Source organism: Naegleria lovaniensis, assembly GCF_003324165.1.
Source record: "Naegleria lovaniensis strain ATCC 30569 chromosome Unknown tig014, whole genome shotgun sequence".
Classification (NCBI taxonomy): domain Eukaryota; phylum Heterolobosea; class Eutetramitea; order Acrasida; family Naegleriidae; genus Naegleria; species Naegleria lovaniensis.
Genome location: NW_025407835.1, coordinates 503139 through 517564, shown reverse-complemented (window position 1 = coordinate 517564; position 14426 = coordinate 503139). Strand labels below are relative to the sequence as shown.

General features: G+C 34.9%; 3 protein-coding genes across 3 annotated transcripts; 2 read left to right on the top strand and 1 right to left on the bottom strand.

Annotated features, from left to right (window-relative positions):
• Positions 1-17: 17 nt before the first annotated feature.
• C9374_001724 (uncharacterized protein) lies at positions 18-1004 on the top strand (the record flags this gene model as incomplete). Its single annotated transcript, XM_044691063.1, has 2 exons — positions 18-705; positions 784-1004. The coding sequence occupies 2 exons, from the start codon at positions 18-20 to the stop codon at positions 1002-1004; spliced, it is 909 nt and encodes a 302-aa protein (XP_044551384.1).
• Positions 1005-1163: 159 nt separating this feature from the next.
• On the bottom strand, positions 1164-11852 carry C9374_001723 (uncharacterized protein; the record flags this gene model as incomplete). The annotated part of the gene is made up of 1 exon (XM_044691062.1): positions 1164-11852. The coding sequence occupies one exon, from the start codon at positions 11850-11852 to the stop codon at positions 1164-1166; it is 10689 nt and encodes a 3562-aa protein (XP_044551383.1).
• Positions 11853-12258: 406 nt separating this feature from the next.
• C9374_001722 (uncharacterized protein) lies at positions 12259-14418 on the top strand (the record flags this gene model as incomplete). The annotated part of the gene is made up of 1 exon (XM_044691061.1): positions 12259-14418. One exon carries the CDS (start codon positions 12259-12261, stop codon positions 14416-14418), a length of 2160 nt encoding a protein of 719 aa, XP_044551382.1.
• Between the last annotated feature and the right edge of the window lie 8 nt (positions 14419-14426).

Genomic DNA, 14426 nt, shown 5'->3' with positions numbered 1-14426 from the left:
AGAATAACACTTATTCGATGGATTCACTCATCTCCTCTCAAGAACGTCCTCTCGTTGAAACATTAAAACAACAATTATTTGATCCTGCATTGGCCACAAGACTCATTCCGAATCAACAAGAATCCAATGATTCAAATACATTGAACTCTCTCAAAACAATGAATGATTTATGGAATGCATTAAATCAATTTCTCACCAAATCTGAAATTCATCCAGATTTGTTTTATGTGAGATGGTTGAGAGCTACCAATGGAGATGTTTCCAAATCCATGAATTCTATTATTGAATTGATCAAATGGAGAGAACGAATTCAATTAGAAAAATTGACCTACTCACATTTTGATAGTATTTTCACCAAAGTTGAGAATTTTGTTTATTTCATGGGTCATGATAAAGATGGATCTCCTGCCATTTGTTTGGAAATTGATAAATTTGTTCCTGGATCATTACCATACGACCAGTTAGAAAAAGTAGTAGGATTTGTATTGGAAATTGTGATACATGAATTGCGTTTAAAGTCACAGGGGAAGTTAGAGAGATTTGTTGTCTTGATTGATTACTATAATTGGGGATTGTCTTTGGTGGACACAAAGCTTGATAAGGCTATTTTGGGAACATGTCAGAATTATTTCCCTGAACGATTGAAATTGGCTTGTTTGATGAGAGCACCATGGCTATTTTCTACAGCATATGCAGTTGTTAAAGGTATGTAGTAGAGATATACTCCAAGTTCATTTATGATGATGAAATTTATTTATTCGTCACTGTGGTCACACTATTTAGTATTTTTGGATGAAAAGACCACCGAAAAGATTGCTTTTGTGAGTGAAAGTGAAATTCCAACAGAATTGAAAAAGAGATTTGATGAACAAGTTCTGTTAGACAGATTTGGAGGAAAATCTCAAAAGAAGCAGACCATTAAGGAATATTTAGGTGCTTTATTGGGTCCAAACGAAACTTTGGAAGAATACTATGCAAAGAGATCTCCTTCATTACAACACTAGTTTGAAAAAGATTTTTCACAGCGATTTAATGATGAAGCTGGTATTGATCTACTGCACCATTGTTATAGTCATCTGCCATTCAACTTCTTTCATGTCCAAATCAATGAGTAAATAATAATTACATTTTTCAATTATCTGTACCTAATTTTCATCAACTCTTTATTCACTTGGAATCGATAGTAAATCTTCCAATAGCTGTCTCAATTCAAAAGCCTCTTCTCCATGAAAATAGGAAAGATAGTAGGACAATTGGCCAATCCACTGCTTGAACGAATGATAACTACTCTTGTGTGATTGATTGCTCTCAGATAATCTCAAAGTTTTGTCTCTCTGTGCGAATAATGACCCATATTTGAATAAAGAAATGTACAACAAGTTCGCTAAATCAAATATCACCTTTCCAACAACATTTCCTTTTAGTCCCCAAAATACCAATTCATCCGTTAAGAATCGAATATCATAGTAGAGAGAAGTGAATTCTTTTTGTCTAAGAATATCTTCAATAACATCCAAAGTAATTCGTTTTGATCTTGATGTCGTAGAACCACCACTTCCACTGCTGTTGTTTCTGTTGTCCATTTCATATTCACTTAAATTTTTCATTGACAAATAATATTCTGAATATTTTCTAAATTGAGTAATCACATTGACAATAGATTCTTCCAAGGCATTGTATACAGGTGATGATTTGGATCCTGGTGTTGAATAAAATTGAGTTATGGATGATCCTCGAGAGAATTTGATGGTTATTAATTTCTTTTCACGAATATTTTCATAATTATAAATAAATAAATGTTCCTCTAAATATTTAGCATCCATTTTAGAAAGTTTTGAAACAATCGGTTCAATCACAATGGTGTGAGTATTCTCTGGAGGAATGGAGTAAATTCTATGATTCAATACATCCATGGTTTGTTGTGTTGCAAGATCATGATTGGTAGTGGTGCATGTATTCAATGTCGTATTCGTAGTGCTACTACTACTACTACTCGTCATGGGTAAGAAGAATGGTGGTAGAGTTTCGTTACTACTCAAGTTGCTACTACTATGAACAAATGATACCACTTGTGAACTATTATTATCGACCACATGTATCTTGAATAATTTACAAAAATCATCTCTAATGATATAAAGTAAAGGAACAGAGAGTAAATTTTTGAGTGTAATTGGATATCGATCAATTGGATTGTAATTAACATCCATCATGGTCATTGAATGTTGTTCATTGCAAACAAACGTTACTTCTTGTCTTGTCAAGTACATTTGTGGTCTCACACATGTTGCTGTCACTTTGATCATTCTTTGATAATCTTTCACTAATTTACATTTGACAAGAATATCAAATTCATCCATAAATGTTGTATGAGAGTCATCCATAGAGTGGAATGAAGGACAAGTTGTCATGAGACTCTGATCCATCATGATGGACTGAGGTGGTGTTGAAGGAGATCGAGATTCAATCATCAAGTTTGTATTGGTCGTCATTGCAGTGTTTGAATCATGACTACTACTGATCATTGTTGGAGGAGTTGATGATACACTATCATTGATTATTTCCTTATGAACCTTATAAATTAAATAAACTCTTGTTTTTGATTTTGGTTCCACTCGTAAACTATAGAATGGTTTCAATGAAGTTAATGAAAGTGAAAAGTGAAGTTCAGTAGTTTCTGGATTGTGATTCGATGTGAAAAAGAATTCAAGTGGAGTATCATTACTCAAATTCACAACATCAATGAATCGATGTCTAATAACTGTATCAATAAATGCTGTTCCTAAATCCATTTTGAGTGGTAATTCATTATTACTATTATTATTACTATCATCCATGAGATCACTAGTAGTATTGATACTCTTAATTCCATCAATTCGAATATCAAATAATTTTTCAGGATCTTCAATTTCGCTTAAAATTTCAAGAGATGCTCTCAATGTCTTTAAATCAAGTGGATTTTCACAATTTTCAATCATTATATAATCAGAGAAGCTTTCAATAGAATCAGTATTGAATGTAAATGTAATTTGATGAGAGTCGAAGGCATCGATTGTTCCACCTGTACGACTAATGGTAAATGGACTTGTACTCGAATTAATTTTACCTGAAATGGTATAAATTTTGTAGGAAACATCTTGAGGTGATGGATTTTCCAATGTAATCTTACTTTCAATGGTCTTTTTTGTGAGTGTTCTCTTATGTTTGAATTCAATTTCATATCTGTTTGAAGTTGTGTTGCTTCCAGATGATGAGAGTTGTCGACATCCCTTCAATATCAATATGGGTACATTCAATGATTTGGATGGTTGTTGTTGTTTGCTACTACTACTACTAGTCGAATGAACAGTCGTATGACCAATGTTACTACTATTATTACTTCTATTACTACTACTATTACTACTATTACTACTACTACTAGTAATGATATTACCCAACAACATTGCAGTAATATCCGTCGTGGTGGAGGTATGACTCGTAGTAGTTACACCACGTGGATCCATTCCATGAGCATCACTCACAACTTTTTCGGAATCTGTAGAAGTTCCATACATCTTGTAATAATCCATTGCTTTAACATTCAATGATAAATTTTGTGTGGTCAATGGAGCATATTCATCCGATACCACTAAATGATACGACTTTCCAATCATGGAAAGTTTTTCAAAGACTTTCTCAATATTTGAAATGGATGAATAATCAATAAATACACTAATTACTGTAGAGAGAGCTGGTTCAAGGAGACCCTTTTCAGGAAAGACGGTAATATTCACACCTTCCAGTTCTTCTTCATTGGTCCAACTCTTTTTAATTTTGAAATAGAGTGCTTCATATTTTTTGATATTTTTGATAGTAAAAGATTCTTGGAGAACTTTGGGAAGTGTGAACGTATTACTACTACCAGTAGTACTAGTATGACCTCGTTTTCTTTCTGAACCATGATGATCTTTGGATGATTCGATTATTCCTTCAGAGATGTTGCTTTGTGCATTGTGGATAGGAGGAGAAGAGTCATCTTGCATGTTCCAACATGTTGATACATCTTTGGACTCATCACTCAATAATGAACCAACATTGAAATAATAATTGGATGGTAATTTAAAATCTAACTTGTCTACAGAAAGTGAAAAGGTTGGATATTGAATAATTGCTCCATAAATATCAAAAGATTCTTTTGGTTGATTGGAAGATTCAAATATTAACTTTCCAATGTTCATATATTTCAAATCGTTTGGATGAATATTCAAATCATCTGGAGTGTTGATTAATGAATAGAGTTCATGTGGAATGGTTGCATTTTGTTTCGCTCGACACCTAATTCTAATATAAAGAGTAGACTTCTTTTCAAATTTGTATTCCTTAATTGGTATGCTTGTTGAGAAATCAAGTAAATCAATTTTCAAAAAGTGATAAATACTTGGATTGTTGTACACGACTCTAAATTTAGAATCAATTTTAGAAGGACTATTGTTGGTGATGGTCAATGTTAAATCACTCACAGAACTCGTGTTACTATTTGTTTTCATAATTTCAGGACATTGCAATAATGGCATTTTGATCGTATTGTTGGATTGTAATCCAAATATTTCCCAAACTCTTTGAGTGATATTTGCAGTAATTTGAGCAGTCAATACATTGGATGGATTGAATAAATTTTCAAAGACGACAGGAAGTGAAATGAGTCCATCTGGATCGAGTGGTTTCTTATCCATATACTCATTGGTTTTGAGGGTGGCTAAAATTGTCTTTTGACCCTTTGGAGGAATGGTCCATTCCATCTTGTTCACTTTCTGATCGCCTGATGATCCAGTCATGTTATAGCCAATGTTATTGTTATTCGCATGGTTATTATTACTATTATTCGCATGATTATTATTACTAGCACTAGTAGTAGGATTGTTCTCATTTCTGAGATCATTGGAGAAAACGTTGGAGAGAAATTCAATTTCATTGGGTTTCGACACGAGTCTCACTTTTGCAATAACCTCCGAGTGATTATTCAACACGATTTGGAATTTTCGAGGATTCCACTGGTCGACATATCCTACTTTCCCCAAATTAATAGAGTTGGAGCGAAGTGTAACATCTGATATTCCCAATTGAATATGAACATTGATCAATTTCAATACATGTTCCTTATCATCTGCCAAAATGAGAGATCGTTGAACATTTACATTTGATTTCTTTAAAAGAGTTTCAATATCGAGAATGGACATGTTCAATGGAAGACCAGTCAACATGGTCACCAATGTTAATTGTTCTCCAGCTGGTAAAATGAATGGTTTTCCTCTCTTGGAATATTGATTGAATGAATGATTGGCAGAATTCAACATGACTTGAAGACGATCTTTAGAAGTCAGAGAGTTATTACTACCATTGTTGATGCCTTGATTATTACTTCTCCGCAAACTAGTATTATTCTTTTTCTTTTTCACAAAAACGATCATGTCCACATCACTGTATGGTATGAGAAACATGTCTTGTTTTGAAATGTTAGACATTTGGAATTCTTGAATACCTAAAATGATTGAATTTTGAATTTCCTCAATTAAATCCTTTTCAGATTCATCTACATATTCATAATCTTCAATTAATTGTTTTGCTAATTGTTGTACGTGTGGTAGAGGAACACCAGATATGAAGAGTTCATCTGAAGAAGATGTCGTAAGATCACCACCAAGGTTGTTATCCACTTCAGAAGCACTAGCAGAAGAGTTCTCTTGTTGAGCATGTGGTTCTTCCTGTATCACTGGTAAACGTTCCTTCACCACATAAACTGTGTTGAATATCAAAGCATCCACTCCAGAGCTGTCTGCAACAAGATTATTACGAAGAGACTTTCGATCATCGACAAATGCACGAACTGCTATGGTTGTTGATTCCGCATGATGATGACCTGCTATGGTTGTTGTTGTTGTTGTTGTTGCTGTTGCTGTAGATTCCGCATGATGGTAACATGCAGATTTGTTCACTATTGTAAAGTAATTATCATGGAGACCACTGGAGGATGGTTGAAAGATGAATGGTATCGTAAGGGTATGTGGATGAGTACAAGTTTTCGAAGGACTTTGTGTGGGAGATTGAACCTCTTGAGTTTTGTTTCCACTCAATACTCCTTTCAATAAATTTTCATGACACACATACAATTCATTGGGAGAGGATGAAATAATTTCATATTCGAGTGGTAGATATTGATTGCCATTGGAAATTGTGAAACTACCTGTGAATTGTTTTAAATTGCTGGACCATCCAAAATCAATAAATTGAGTATCAACATTGAGAATACTCTTTCCAATAAATGCTCGAATTTGAATGACTTGAGAATACATTTGTTTTTCCTCATTCAAAACACTCAATACAATACTACTTGCAAATGAAGTACATTTTCCCTTATTAGCTAAATTCATATTCATATAGGGTTTGAAGGCTACAAATATTGGTACAATTTCATGAGGATTAACTTTCAACAGAGTGATTGGTTCACTACTACTGAGAGATTCATCTTTGAATATGAAAATTTGTTTCTTGGAATTGGAGGTTAATTTAAGAGTGAGCGCATAGTCTTTGGTATTATGAACTTTGAAACTCGAAACTTTTGCATAATTGTGGAGAGAAGTATTCAAAATGGTAGAGGATTCACTTGTTGTTAAATGGCTTGCTCGATCCTCTTCTGATGCCTCATTATTCATGATATAACAAAAACCAAAATTGAGAATTCGATCATCACTCAAATTCTCAAAGTGAATGGGAGAGTCTACAATAACATTGCCTTTGATCGTACATTTGTGGATCACTTTGGTTCTTAAATCTCGAATGTTCACAGTGCGAGTTTGTGTACCAGGACTAAACCACTCACATACGACTTCAATATTTTCATACTTTCCTGGTGGTAGAGTTCCATTTCTTTTGCTAAATTGAAGTTCACAATCGGATGATTGTTTGGAGCCTTCCAATATGACAAAACCTGATTCTTCTGTTTTCGATTCATTGGTTATGGAAATCTTACATTTCACTTTTTCACCAACAGATATTGTACCCAAATCAATTTCAGGAGAAAGTATTTGAATTGATTTGAGTAAATTTGTGGATGAGGTTGGTTTGGATGACTGTGTCATTTTCTCAATCTTTGTTGGAAGAGTCACAATTCTGGATGTTGGTAGTTGTGTAGTACTACCATTACTACCATTACTACCACTACTAGTACTACCAACCGTCATGGCAGTCGTATTGGTAGACTCCTTGTTCGGTAAAGAAGCCAAGTTAACTCCAGACCACTGAGGTCTTTCCATATCGATCATGTGACCCTTTCCCAAGAGTGGTGAGACTGGAGTTACCATTAATGTTGAAGATTCTTGCGAACCTTTTGTTAAGGATGATGTCATCATGGTATACGATTTGATATCGTAGTATACGACAGAACTCAAAGTCACCATTTTTTGCTCATCCGTATTTCTATTCTCATAGACAAGCATTCTACAAATACCATTTTCAAAAGCAACATTGGGACTAGTTGCGCCTATGAGATAAGGTTTGATTTTCAAGTTAATGACCTGAGACATTCTGGCTGGAATTGCAAATCGAATACCATTCTCTTCAATCTTCTTGAATTTTCGTTCCTTTTTTCCTTCATCATCGCTTTCAGAGATGAAAACATCATCGTCCACTCGACCCACTGGTGTATTATCATCAAAATTGAGTTCCTTTTTGATTTCATTGATCCTTTCTGTGAGTTTCTTAATTTTTGAAGTCTTATTCTTTCTCACACAAATTCTATATTTATGCTCCAATTTTTCGAGCTCTGTTTCTAATTTTTCAATTTCTGTGCTTTGACTCACTGGTTCCAAATCGTATTCAAATTCAAATCTACAAAAACTAAAGCTCACATACTCGATCATAGTTTCGAATATTCTTCTATTCTTACTCATATTGGTCACTACAATTTTTCTGGAAATGCTAGGTTGACCAATTAAAATATTTCCAAAATTGACATCATTGGATTTGAGTGTAAACTTTTCATAGTTTCTAATATCAGCCTTTACAACAATATGAATCTTTTCAGATTCGTCTAAAATATTCTCAAATGTTAATGTCTCATTGAATACTCCTGGAAGAGAAGGTTTGAAATATAATTGAATGTCTCTACTTCCGTATGGACGAACAACACCACCACACTCCAACATGTCCAATATTTTAATGTCATTGGAGGCAATGGAGCCAGATCTCTTCACACGAAATAGTAATGGAACTTCAGATGCATTACTGATGGTAATAGTCTTCTTTCGGTCTTCAACATTGGTAATGGATCCAAAGTTAATATTTTTTTGAGCGATTTCCATCATGGAGAGACAAACTTTTGATTGAACCGTAAGTTCTCTTGGTGGAAGAGAGTCTTTTGGAATAATTTCATCAACCAATGTTCGATCATATTCCACCAATTCAATAAAAAGTTTTTCAAAATTCTTTTTCATGGCATTAATAGAAGTATTGCTTGAAAATGAAACATCACTGTGAAGACTGAGAGGAGAAATATTGGAAGGTGTGGTCATAAATTTGCTATTGGTGCTCTTTGGTGAATAAGTAACAAAAATATCCATGGATGATCGAGGCTCAATTGAAATTAAATCGCATGGAACTAGAATATATTGTTCAATTGCAAAGGATAACTTGTTTTTGAATGTTAGTTCATCATTAATAATTGACTCTTCATCTGCCACTTGTTGATTGTTCGTTTGATCAAAAAGATTTTCTTGAATTTTTTCATACAGAGTGAGTAAATCATCACAAAACTCTTGAGGGTTTGAAATTGGAGCGGTGTTCCCCATGAACATGTCCGAATGACCACTGATCGTTGAAAAGTTGTCCATGTTATCTTCATCACTATCATCAGAGTCAAAGCTCACCAATGTACTAATTTCATCTACGCCAGCAAAATCCGTGTTGAATAAGGTAGGTGTGCTGGCCGTTACATGATTACCTGTTCGGAATGATTCATGCAATGAAGTGGATCGTTTCATGTGAAAAGATTCCTCTTTGAGTTTCAACAATGGAGTGGGTTTGATTGGTTGTTGTTGAAGAGATGTGGGAGAAGCAGCAGCAGAAACAACATTTGAAGTTTTTGTTGCTGTGGTTGCTGTGGTTGCTGCTGTGGTGGTCGTTTGGGTGGTCTGTGTGGTAATTTGTTGTTTTCTTTTTCTCTTCTTGTGATGTTTGAACACTGGTGAAGAGGCAGAATCCACTCCACTTCCTGTTCCAGTGGTCGTATGATATGAAGTTGTTGTGGAACTGCTATCATAGGGAGAATAGACATCGGAGGGTGGTGATGTCTGTTGAATGTTGTCATTGTCTGAAGCGGTCTCATTGGCACTACTTGATATCATGTCTTGTTGTTGTTGAATGGAAGAATTCTTTCGTGATATTCTATAGGGAACAAGTTCATTCTCCATTAAGGATGATCTCAAACGTAAAACAATGGGTTCGTCTGAAATGTTAGACAATTGAAATTTGGATAATGCAATTCCATTCAAAGCAACGACTCCAAAGTTGATAGATTTTGCATAATTGTGTTGCGAGGAAGTGTGAACATCATAAAATTTGCAATGAAAATTCAACATGTTTCTGTCCACGTTGTTAGATTCGACTTCAATAATTTGCTCATTCAATTTGTTGTTTTCATTCACAATTGTAATTTGTTTTCTATAATTTGGATTGACTCTTCTTGGAGATAATCTAAAACTAATTCTAATAGATTTGTGAGGAGCAATAAGAGCTGTTTTTGTCTTACAAGTAATCACTTTGGAAGTAAATTGAACAGAAATTCGTGTAGGTAAATCAGACTTGTTAAAGACAGTGACTGAGGCGAATTTGATATCTCCAATAGTGCTATCACCAAATTTGATATTGGTTGGAGAGACTTCAATGATGGAAGTACAGGTATGAGCAATGGCTTTGAGAGTGGCCAACACTCGTCGTTCTGGTGTTGTTGTTGTTGTTGATGTGATGATCGTGGTGGTTGGTATGGTGTTCGGGTTAATAGTCGAAGTAGAACCAGTGTTGCTACCAACTCCACTACTACCAACTCCAACCAAAGAGGTGATACTTGTCGAAGGGGGTGTCATCATTCCACCCATGCCAACATTGCTACTTCCACTAGCACTCATAATAGTGCTGGTGGCACTACTGCTCGAAGTGGTCATGACATTGGAACTACCGCTTGTGCTTTTGGTGGTAATTAATATGGTTGTCTTAATTTTGGACATTAATGTATCGAATAAACAATTCTCATCAAGAGGTACGTGAGCACAAACAAGAACTTTTCGATCACTCTTTGGTAGTAACGTAATTTCTTCAATGCTTTCTCTGTACAGGGACGAAGAGCCACCAGTAGTGAATGCTCCAGAATTTTGTTGAGTGGAAGAGTTTTCATCATTGTGGAGAAGTGCATTGTGAATGTTTGGATCAAAAACTTCAAAGTGAATGAAATCATGCTCCTTCGCATTCTCTTGTGGAGTTATTTGGGATTGTCCTCCAACTGGAGAGTTTCCACCAATGCTTGATGTTGTAGTGGAGGAGGATGTTTGCAATGAATTATTAGAAGTGCTACTACTACTACTACTACTACTACTCGTAGTCAAATAAATATCATACGACTCGTTACTCTGATTTCTCAATGTAATCACTCTAAACACTGTCTGTCCTTTAAAAAAGTCTCCAAAATCAATTTTTGAGATGGCTTGTTTTCCAAATTCATCCAACACAAGAATACTTCGACTCTTACTTGGTATTGCATCAGATGCATCTGTAGTGTATGCAATCGATTTAAAATTAATTGTTGAAAGAACTCCATCAATGTCATTTGATATCGATATATTGACATTCAATTCGCCAATGATTTTGGGAATGAAAACAACGTTTACCCTCAGTGATGAATGAGCCATAATTACATTTTCGGTCTTTCCTAATAACTTTCCAGTTTCATACTCTGAGAAAGTCAACTCGGCAATTGCTCTATCCTCAGAAATAATCAAAGGATTTGAAAAACTTCTAGATCGATGAGATGTATTTCTAATGATGACATTATCTTTTGAAGAAATACCAAACGTAATATCTTCTTCAGAAATATTGGTGATCGTGAATTCTTTGATATATTTGCGGTTAATAATAGAAGTACCAAATTCAATTTCATTCTCATCTAGCTTTAGCTTGCTCTGATTGAATTCTACTGCGAAAGGTATTTTAATCTTGTCGTTATATTTTAGAGAGATAACATCTAACACAATATTTCCTTTGAAAGACTTAAGATCGTGAGATTTGAAAGAATCAGAGAGTGATGGTAATTTGTTCGGATGAAAATTAATGACAAAATTATTTGATTCAAATTTTTTGATTTTGATTTGTTGGAAGTTATATAAAGTATTGAACATTTGATTAGAAAATTGTTGATCACTGGAATCAAATGTTTGAAATGTGACTGCCGAAGTTGTTTGTACATTGCTTGATACGGCGGTATTACTTGGATTGGTACTACTGTTGCTAATAGTTGAATGGTTTACAGTGTTCAGTGATGATGATGAAATTTGTTGATGAACAAAACTTAACCGGATCGTAATGTCTTCATCACTCCTATTATCTACGGTTATTGTTTTAGATAAATTACTTCGGGATCCAGGAGAAATATTTGAAAAATTTATTCCTCCAAGAGGCTGAGAAGCAACAAGGGATCCATCGATATCGTTAATATTAGCGATGACTTGTTGTTGCTCTCTAATGATGAGAGCGCAGACAGGTGAAGAAGAAGGAGGTGAAGTATTGCTTACGATACCTGATGATGATGATCGTGTTGCCTGAGGTTGAAGCATTTTTAATCGTGGGTGTCGTTCATCCAAAATTACTTTTTCAAATTTTAAAGCATGCTAGTCAGAAGCTAGTGTGTCATCAAGGTTGCATCAGCCGAAAGGTGATGAAATTGATAAAGTTGTTTCATCATTCCATGTAATTCTTGTTAGATATTACAGGTCTCTCAGATTCACCTGAGACAACATCATTTTCTACAAACGCTGAACAAGTCCAAAAAACAAAATAAAAATGAGGAGATTTATGGTTTGATTTGAATTCAAGATAATAATTTAATGTTGTTTTAGCTTTCGAAGTGCACGATAGAACATCTTCATCATAATATCATGTAAATATGAATTATCATCGTCATGTATAATTTTCTCTCAATGACTTTTTGCGTGATTCAATTTAAACAAAAAATACCTCAAAATGTTTTTTGGGAGGAGTCATGATGAACACCACCTTCAATCCAACCCGAACAACGTGGAAACAACTCCACAAACCTCCTCTTCCATGCATCTGACTTCACAAGCGCAATCTGATCAACCTCAAGAAAGTATTATTGATGATAATAGGACGACCGATGATAATATTTTCAGTCATCATAAATATCCTTCTATTCATCCCATAGATAAGCTTTCACCTCTCTACAAAGCGAAACAATATTCACTTTCAATAGAAAACTCTTACCGACAAGCCTGGAACAATGTCATCCAATTATCAATCTTATTGTTATTATTATTCGTTGCTATACATACCAATATATTCAGAATTGCCGTGATGAGAGCAATTACTTCTTCGGTCATTATTTATTACCTACTCTCCTATTTAATTTGCATTTTATTGTTTTATTTCATCATTCGTCGTATGAACAAGTTGTGGAACAAGCCAACTTTTTATTCGCAACAAGAGCATGAATATCGTGGAGGAAAATTATACAAGTGGAGTCAAGAGTTTTTGAAATCTCCAAACAACACATTACAGACCATGTTCAGAAATATTAAGAGTCTATTCATCGGAAAGCCTCCTTCTCGATCTAAAAAACCAACAACACAAGAGCAACTCCGTCCCACTTTTATGAGTACTCCTTCCAGTGCTCTACTAGGTTTAAATACTAGAGAAGAAATTGATGAATACAATACAGCACTGTATGAAGAATATTTACAACAGGAAGCAAAAAGAAGCGAACAACGAAGAGAAATTCTTTCTACAAGGAAAGAAGCCGACAGATATGGAACGATTAATTATGATTTAGTATTTGGTAGATCTGGATATCCAACAACTATGAGCAGTCCTCTTAGCAATACCGCTATGGCTGATACATTGGGACTTACCTATCCACCACCACCATCTCTCCCCACTACCTCTACAACATCAAGCACTGGAGGACTTCTTTTAGGTTCGACTTCTGTTGGCCCAAATGCTGCAATAATAGATTTCGATAGCACAATGCCAACCACTTCATTAATCTTTTCAAATCCAGTCGTTAGAGATAAAGGATTTACCACAGGTGGAATGGAAAGTGAAAATGTTGCGTATCGATTGGCTCCTTCCGCCAACTTTAACCCTGAAATGTTGTCTTGGCAATCATCAGCTAGGGCTCAAAATCATGCAATGCACAGCAATGCACTTCTTTTGAGCGAAGAAGCCTCTCAATCTTTAGAAAAATATAATTTAAATACATTTATTGTGAATAATTGGGCTGAAAATATGAGAAGATGGATAATTTTTAAAATTTTAACTCCTATCACAAGTGACATGGAAAATATTAATTCACAATTATACAAAACCTTTAATGGACAATTTAAGGGTTATGATTGCTACAATCCACTAGACATTTCACCTCAATATCAACACGCCATTCCAACATTTATTCCACTTTCAGAGGACACGTCCAGATACACTTTAAAATATATTTTGTCTACAATGGTTAATGTACTCGATCAACAAAAGCAAAAGCCTCAACTTTATCAAGATTTTGAAATTTTATTAAGAAAACGTTTAAAGATTGAAAGATATTTGAGCGTACCATCCTCCTCTCTTGACAAGATTGGAAATAGGAAGCACATTGTTGACCGAATAAGAGCCATGGCCAGAGGATCATTTGACAAGCTTGGCAGTTTCAGTGAACATTTGAAGAATGACTACCCAAGCGACGAGGAGATTTTAGTATACTTGGTTTGCAAATACATGGATTTCATGTTGGATTCTCATGGATCGAATAGCTTTACTCAAAAATATTACCGTGACAAGACAAGACCACAAGAACCAAGTAGTAATGGAATGGGGCTTTACAAACCAAGAAGTATGGCTCCAGCTGTTGCTAATGCCATAATCAAGAAAAAGGGTGGCGATTCAAAGATTTTACCAACCAAGAAGGGACTGTTTTTATGCTTGACAACCTTACAGCCTGTACCACATTTCAACGTCGAAGATGATGGCAGTGTGTTAGAATGTCAGCCAGGACGTAATAATTTATTGTATGCATTAGTATTGTTCTTGCACTTGATTCGAGAGAAATATGAAGGATATATTGAAACGATATCGCTCGAAGATTTGGATCTTTCACGAGTTATTGAATCTGTGTAGAACAATCA